At 29.3% G+C, this 7,068-nt stretch overlaps 2 protein-coding genes across 6 annotated transcripts in view; one reads left to right on the plus strand and one right to left on the minus strand.

The window, feature by feature from the left end:
• Nucleotides 1–7,068, minus strand: part of LOC107439260 (coiled-coil domain-containing protein 92) — an 879,443-nt gene that overhangs the window by 812,019 nt on the left and 60,356 nt on the right. The window lies entirely within an intron of this gene.
• Nucleotides 4–1,324, plus strand: LOC107447956 (GATA zinc finger domain-containing protein 1). Its single transcript, XM_016063011.4, has one exon. The coding sequence runs from the start codon at nt 137–139 to the stop codon at nt 836–838; it is 702 nt and encodes a 233-aa protein (XP_015918497.1). The 5' UTR covers nt 4–136; the 3' UTR covers nt 839–1,324.

A 7,068-nucleotide genomic window follows, 5' to 3' on the forward strand; every position in this document is an offset into this window, starting at 1 on the left:
GCTTACAGGTTGCTCATTTTTTAAGAGTAACAGACGCACAGAAATAGGCAATAAACAAATAAAGTTACCCGCCGAGTATTTTCGATTTTAGTCTATTTTCTTATTTCCGATTCAAAATAAATTTACCATATAAAACATGCCGTTTGGTTTGAAACCTAAATGCACGATGTGCAAATCTACATCCTCTACAATGTGGCATAAAAATGAGGAGGATGAAGTCGTTTGTAATTCTTGCTCTGTCAGATCATCTACCATTAGCAATAACAAAAATAATGGAAATGGTTGTCCGTTTACTCTGAGAAAAAGCACTCGAGCGAAGAGTTCAAAATTCAAGCAACAAACTCAATCTAAGAGTAATAATCCGAAAGGAAAAGGTCGCCGAAATATTTTTAAAAAGTGTTGCTTGAAAGCTCCAACTTCTGTAGCTACCCCCGTGACAGCTGAAGCTATGTTTTTTAAAGGAACTTATTTTCAAGTTGGAGACGTTGTCTCTTGTGTGGATTTTATTACTAATAAAGTTTACTATGCTCAAATCCGGGGCCTACTACAGGATCAGTATTGTGAAAAAAGTGCTGTCATCACTTGGCTTTTACCAACGACACATAGTCCCAAAGGCAGATTTGATCCTGCAACATACATTATAGGACCGGAAGAAGATATTCCTCGAAAACTCGAATATTTTGAATTTGTCTGTCATGCTCCTTCTGAATATTACCAGGCGAAAACGTCTCCCTATCCTGTTGTACCACTCAAACCAGAAAGCGGATTTATTTGGACCAGATTAGGTCCACGAATCGTTCCGCTTCCTACAAAAGAAGAAGTGTTTGGAACGAAATAATTTTTTGACAAATCTTTACCATATTTGTTTCTGCACAAGGATTCCTGCATCGGTATCTTAGTAAAATTAATCGTCATGTTGTGGTGATTTACAGGTAGTAGCCTGTGAGAAACTAGAAAAAAATATATATATATATTGCAGAAGGAGTTAAGGTATAACTCCTAACCAATACCAGCAAACCTTTACTGTATTTTTATTTTTTTTTAATTGCGAGTTTATAATCCATTTGATACTTTGGCGACTGTAATTGACATTAGCAGATAAATACCAAAATATGCTCATTGCGACATTAAAATGTATGATTTAGTTCATTCAAGATAAAATATTTGTTATTTGAATGAAATAGCATTGAAAAATAATGTGTTTTTTTTTTTTTTGACAAATACTTATGCTATCTTGTTTCTTCATTACATTAAAATGTATGAATTGAGTTGTTTAAAATAATGTTTTTTACAATTTGTAAAATAAAGAGCAGTATAAAGACAATTGTGTGCAAAATCATTTTGAATGGATAATACATTTGTTGCTTGAAATATTTAGGTACTCCGTCTTCCATCATTTCATTACTCATAAATATTACTATGCAAAAATCTGTGGCCTATTTCCAAATCAGTATTGTGATAAAAAATCGTGTCATCACTTGGCTTTTACCTACAGTGCATAGTCCCTGAAGAAAATTTGATCTTGCAACATGCGTCATCGAATATACTCCTTAAAAACTTGAATATTTCGAGTTTGTTTGTCATACACTCTTTGAATATTATCAAACAAAAATATTTCCTTATCCTTTCATACCTCTCGAAGTCAATTTATTTGGTCCCGCTTGGGTTTATACATTGTTCAGCCGCTTACAAAAGAAGAAGTGTTTGGAACAAAATAAATGTTTTATGAATTTCATGACAGCATTAAAATGTATTATTTACTTTGTTCAAGATTAGAATTTTTTATTATTTAAATAAAACAACATGCTAAGTTATAAAATGTGAGCTATATTTTCCGTAATTTATAAGTTATCTTGCTACTTTCATACATTAAAATGCATTGTTCTGCTTCCAACAAAAGAAATGTTTGAAACTAAATTAATTTTTGAGAAATTTTATTTTGTTCACTACTGCATTAAAATATGCTTACTTTACTTATTTCAAAATAAGAGTTTTTATTAGTAGAATCAGGGTTGGGTTTTTGCCGTCAAAAACTGGTTTTTGACATGACAGTGGTAAAAACCGTGTTTTTACCGGTAAAAAACGTCAAAAACCTACTGTTTTCTTTAATTTATGGCATAAAGCAGGCAATATATTATTTTCACATAATTGCCTTGTTAAATTAATGTTGTAAATGATTGCTATTGATTTTGCAACTATAAACATGTATTCTTATAGAAGGATATACATTCATATAGAAATATTGTAATATACTTATTGAAAATAGTGATACTTACTTTTATCATTATAGCTTGATTTGCAAAGGATTCAAAATTTTGCACTTCTTAATTGTTAGAAATAAACAATTATCATTATAGCTTGATTTGCAAAGGATTCAAAATTTTGCACTTCTTAATTGTTAGAAATAAACAAACAAACAAAAAAGCTTGGAACTATTAATAAATTCAAGAACTAAAAAGAAGAATTTAAAATTTGGCATTTCTTAAATATTAGAAATAAGCTAAACAAAACTTTCAAAACTTGTAACTACTAACAAACTCTAAGTCAAGAATGACTTGACATTCTTCAGTAATGTAATATGCCAAACAAAATGATGCTTGGAAATGTTGAAAATTTTGTTTAGTATCCTAATATTTTACTTCAAATAGTATGTTTTGATATAATCATGTTGGGAAAATGCAAGAATCTGTTCTTAAATATCTTTCAACAACTTTTTTTCTAATTTTATTGCCCAAAAATGAATTAATTTTAAATTATAAGCAGTTAAACTCAAAAATACAGTTTTACCAAAACTATGGGTTTTTGACAGTGGGGTTTTTGACATGACGGTAAAAACCATGGTATAAACCGGTAAAAACCGTCACGTGTCAAAAACTTGCCAACCCTGAGTAGAATATATAATTTAAAAATATAAATTGTTAGTCATATTTTACCAATCGTTCTTATTTCATTTGCTTACGAAATGCATTGTTTTACTTTCTATAAAAAAGAACAAAATAGATAATTAACATATGTTATCTTATTCATCGCAGCATTCAAACGTATATTAATTAGTTTCAGATAAGAATTTTTATTATTTGAATAAAATAGCCTTCAAAGGTATAATAAAGTGTAAGCTACTATTTTTTTAAAAATGTGACAATTATCATTGTATGTCCCCAATACCATATGAAATGCACAACAAGTTTGTCACTTAAAATATTTATGTATTTTGCCATTTATATATTTTTTTAAAATTTAAAATCAAGATTTTTAAAAATCTAAAATAATACTGACCAAAAAGACCACATAGATATATAATAGAACCGTTTCGAAATTACTGTACAAAAGCTCATTATTGAAATATGTAATTCCAGATATGTTGTAAATATATTATTATTTATTTATTTATTAATATTTTAAATAATAAAAAAAAAAATTTAAAAACTGACGTATTGTTAATCTTCAACTGGGAAAAATAACAAGCAAGATCATACGAATTTATTATGGAATTCTGGTGGCAAATGAAGCAAGTCAAAATTATATGTTGCAATTAACAAATAAAAAAAATAAAAAAACTTCTAGTAGTTCATAGAATAATTGATTGAAAAATTATGCATTTTTAAATTAATTTATTAAAAATCAGTGTATCAATACTAAAGTGTAATAATATTGAATTAAAATAATCAGGGTTGAAAAAGCCTTGTAAAAATTTGTAGCTTCAGCTGCTGTAAGTGATTGAAATACCTGAAATATTTAGGTTGAAATTGTTCCAAATCCAGTTTTCAAATGCGTAATTCTAAAATTATATGATTTAAATACATTCTGAAGAAAATTCAAGTTTTGAAAACTGTATAATGTTCAGAAATTTTTAATATTTAAAATGTTTACACAATTTTAAAATTGAATTATTCTGTTATTTGCATAAATATGTATTGTAACTGATATGCTGTCTTATTTATGTGTATAAATTGTGTACTTGTATAGCTTAAACATTTTTAAATGTTTCTATCTTGTTATATTTATAAAACATTAAATGAAGCTTTAGTTGGTCCTTTATAATTAAAATGAAACATTATTGAAAAATAAGCTATGAGTAATTTTGACAATGTTATCTTGCTTCTTTTCACCATTAAAATGTATAACTTAGATAGTGTAATATAAGAATTTTTAATAAATTGAATAAAACATACGTTATTAGCTATTTTTTTATCTTGTTTCGTTTGAGCATTAGTCTGTGTTTTATAAGATTCTTTATACTTTGCATGTAACAGCTTTTAAAAAATATATAAATTATAAGCTATTTTCTAAGACAAATTTTATCTTGCTTCTTTAAAGCATTAACTCATCGGGTATGGCCTGGCATCAATAAATGCCTCAGTGGCTGTCCCGCTTTGTGGAGTTTAAGCAAAACAAATCATCTAGATTCAAATCAATAGAATCGGTCCACTTTATTGATTCAAATTTCTTGTTGATTCACATCTTTTACTGATTCGAGTAAATCATTTCATAGCGAAATTGATAAATGTGATTTATTTATAATGAAAATAACTTTATAATATGTTTTTGCAATTATTCGGCAATCTATTTAAGCCTTTATATTACAATTAAAAAAACTTTTTTTTTTTTTTTTAACTTTCGCTTCTTTTAAAGGAAGCATAATTATTCCTCACATTCGTCTTTCTGTTGAAGGGTTGATTCAAAATTATGTTTTTAAATTTGGCATGAACTTAACTCAATATTTTTTTTTTTTAATTGAGATGGATTTGAAAATTAAATAAAATTATTTATTACGAAAATGACTTTAAATGCTTTTTTTTCGGCAATCTATTTAAGCCTTAATATCACTTTCTTTTGTGGAAAAAAAAAAACTTTATTTTTCCTCAAATTTTGCATTTTTCTTGAAATGTTGATTCAAAATTATCTTTTTAATTTTAACATGAGTATAACGCTACAAAAAAAAATCAAGATTGGTTTGAGAATCAAAAAAATTAGGATTGAACTCTGCACATTGTGTTCAACAATCCCTGTAATTCATTTTGTAGTTCCTTTTAAATGACTTCACAATATGGCCTGCTTTCTTAATTCTTAACATATATTTGTTTGATTTTGTATGAATAGTGGTATATTTTTTTAAAAATAAAATTCGCAAAGTATGAAACATATGCATCCTGTGAAACCTTTGATTTATATACATTTTGGTAGGCTGTAAAAAAAATTTTAATTTAGTACTTGTGTAAGTATATTATTTTCTTATTAACACAATTTTTTAAACATTCCTAGTGTCAATAACAGCTTAGCTAGCACCGTCCACAGTGCTGACATAAAATATCCTCACTGGTAGATGGATGGATCAAAGGTTAGAATTTCCTTGCGCTCAGATTAACCGTGAGAGGTTTTAGCAGTTTCCCTCTCCATGTAACAAAAATACGGGAAAAAGTCCTCCACTAAGGCTAGTTTGACCCAATGCATGCTTAATAAAGGAGCTGTTATGTGTTTGGTTCAAAATTACAAGACTACGGAGTAAAACATTGATAGCTGTTAAAAAAAAAAAACTACCTATTTTGTAAAATACAAGAAAAGCTTAAATAAAGTAAGATTAAAAAAAATTAATTTATTAAACAAATACATGATGGCAACAAATCTTATAAAAAAATTAAAGGAAATCTTTCTCCTTCTCAGAAGGAGGTGTAGTTTTCCAACATATATTAATATATAAATTATTATCCCTCTTTTCATCATGAGCAGCCTTACTCTTGGGGTGCTTCCCAGCCATGTAAATAAGTTGCTAAGAACAATCTCAAACAATTTATTGCATGAACACATTTTCTTTGATAATTAAATCAATATAATTACCTTCTATGTGAAAAAGGTTTTAACTGATTACATGTTAGAAATAAGCTCGATTAATAGATAAGGTTTAATACATAATTGTTTTGACATTACATGATATTCTCCTACTGGTTATCCGCTACGGTGTGGGAAATATCCCTGAGGATGATCCGAAGGATGACGGGTACGGATAATCCTCAGGAATGTTTCCCACACCGTAGCGAACAACCCATTGCGCGGCTCTAGTGAGACGTAAATAAAATGATGACATGCTATCACAATTTCGATCCTCTGCTCAGGGAATGACTCCCCTGCTTTGATAGCCCGACTGCCTACGCGTGAAATCGAGCACTTTACTGCAGAACAGTTTAACGAGAACCGATACCGCGCACGCTTGGTCCATAAGCAGGCTGATCACAGTGGTCACCCAATCGCTTACTGATCGCAGCCAGTGATGCTTGACTTTGGTGTTCTGCTGGAAATCTTCTCTGGAACTGGGAAGTATTCTAAGTAATGGTGACTTGTTTCCTTGGTAACTCATTGTGGGTACCTCTGTAACCAGCTGACTAGTACTACAATTGAGTTACGAAATCACTCACAAAAACGTACTTTCTTTAAATAAACATTTTCTTTTTTTTATGTTATATTTATGTTCTGGACCATTAAATTATGGGATTAGGGTAGTCGTAACCTGGAAAATAGAGTCCCAATAGTTTAATCAAGATAGATGGGGGAAATTTGGAGCCCATATAATGTTAATTTCTCTTTTTGTGTATTTCGCCTTAAATCAGAAACCTCTTAAGCAAATTAAAAAACATTTTTCACACAGATAATAATTTTTTAGTTTATTTAATAATGCTCGGGCGGAACATTTAGAGCTGTAAACTGTATGGATGGTGTTTTCTACACTATAGGGAACGCTGCAAGCTCGATACCGTCTAAATTTCCGGGTTACTGTTTCCGTTGTATTTTAAAGCCATTTAGTATCATTGTGTCTTCAGATTCTTGCAAATGAGGTATTTGATTACTTATTACTTGTGTTTACAATGCTAAAAGTGTTAACACTAACGTAAGATGGTGCACAGCTTGCAACTAGAACAAACAGTAATAAACAAATGGAAAGAGGCCAAATCAGGACTGCCAAAAAAGCGAGTTATTCAAAATCTAGCAACCATGTCACCTTTTTCAACAACATATCTCTAAATAACTAAAACAAATTTTCACTTCAAACTCACCAGAATTACATAATAACATTAA

This window comes from Parasteatoda tepidariorum, chromosome 6 (genome assembly GCF_043381705.1).
Source record: "Parasteatoda tepidariorum isolate YZ-2023 chromosome 6, CAS_Ptep_4.0, whole genome shotgun sequence".
Lineage (NCBI taxonomy): Eukaryota > Metazoa > Arthropoda > Arachnida > Araneae > Theridiidae > Parasteatoda > Parasteatoda tepidariorum.

What these genes read in the sequence shown, in the direction of transcription:
- LOC107447956 (XM_016063011.4), top strand. Translation starts at nt 137, where the DNA reads ATGCCGTTTGGTTTGAAACCTAAATGCACGATGTGCAAATCTACATCC.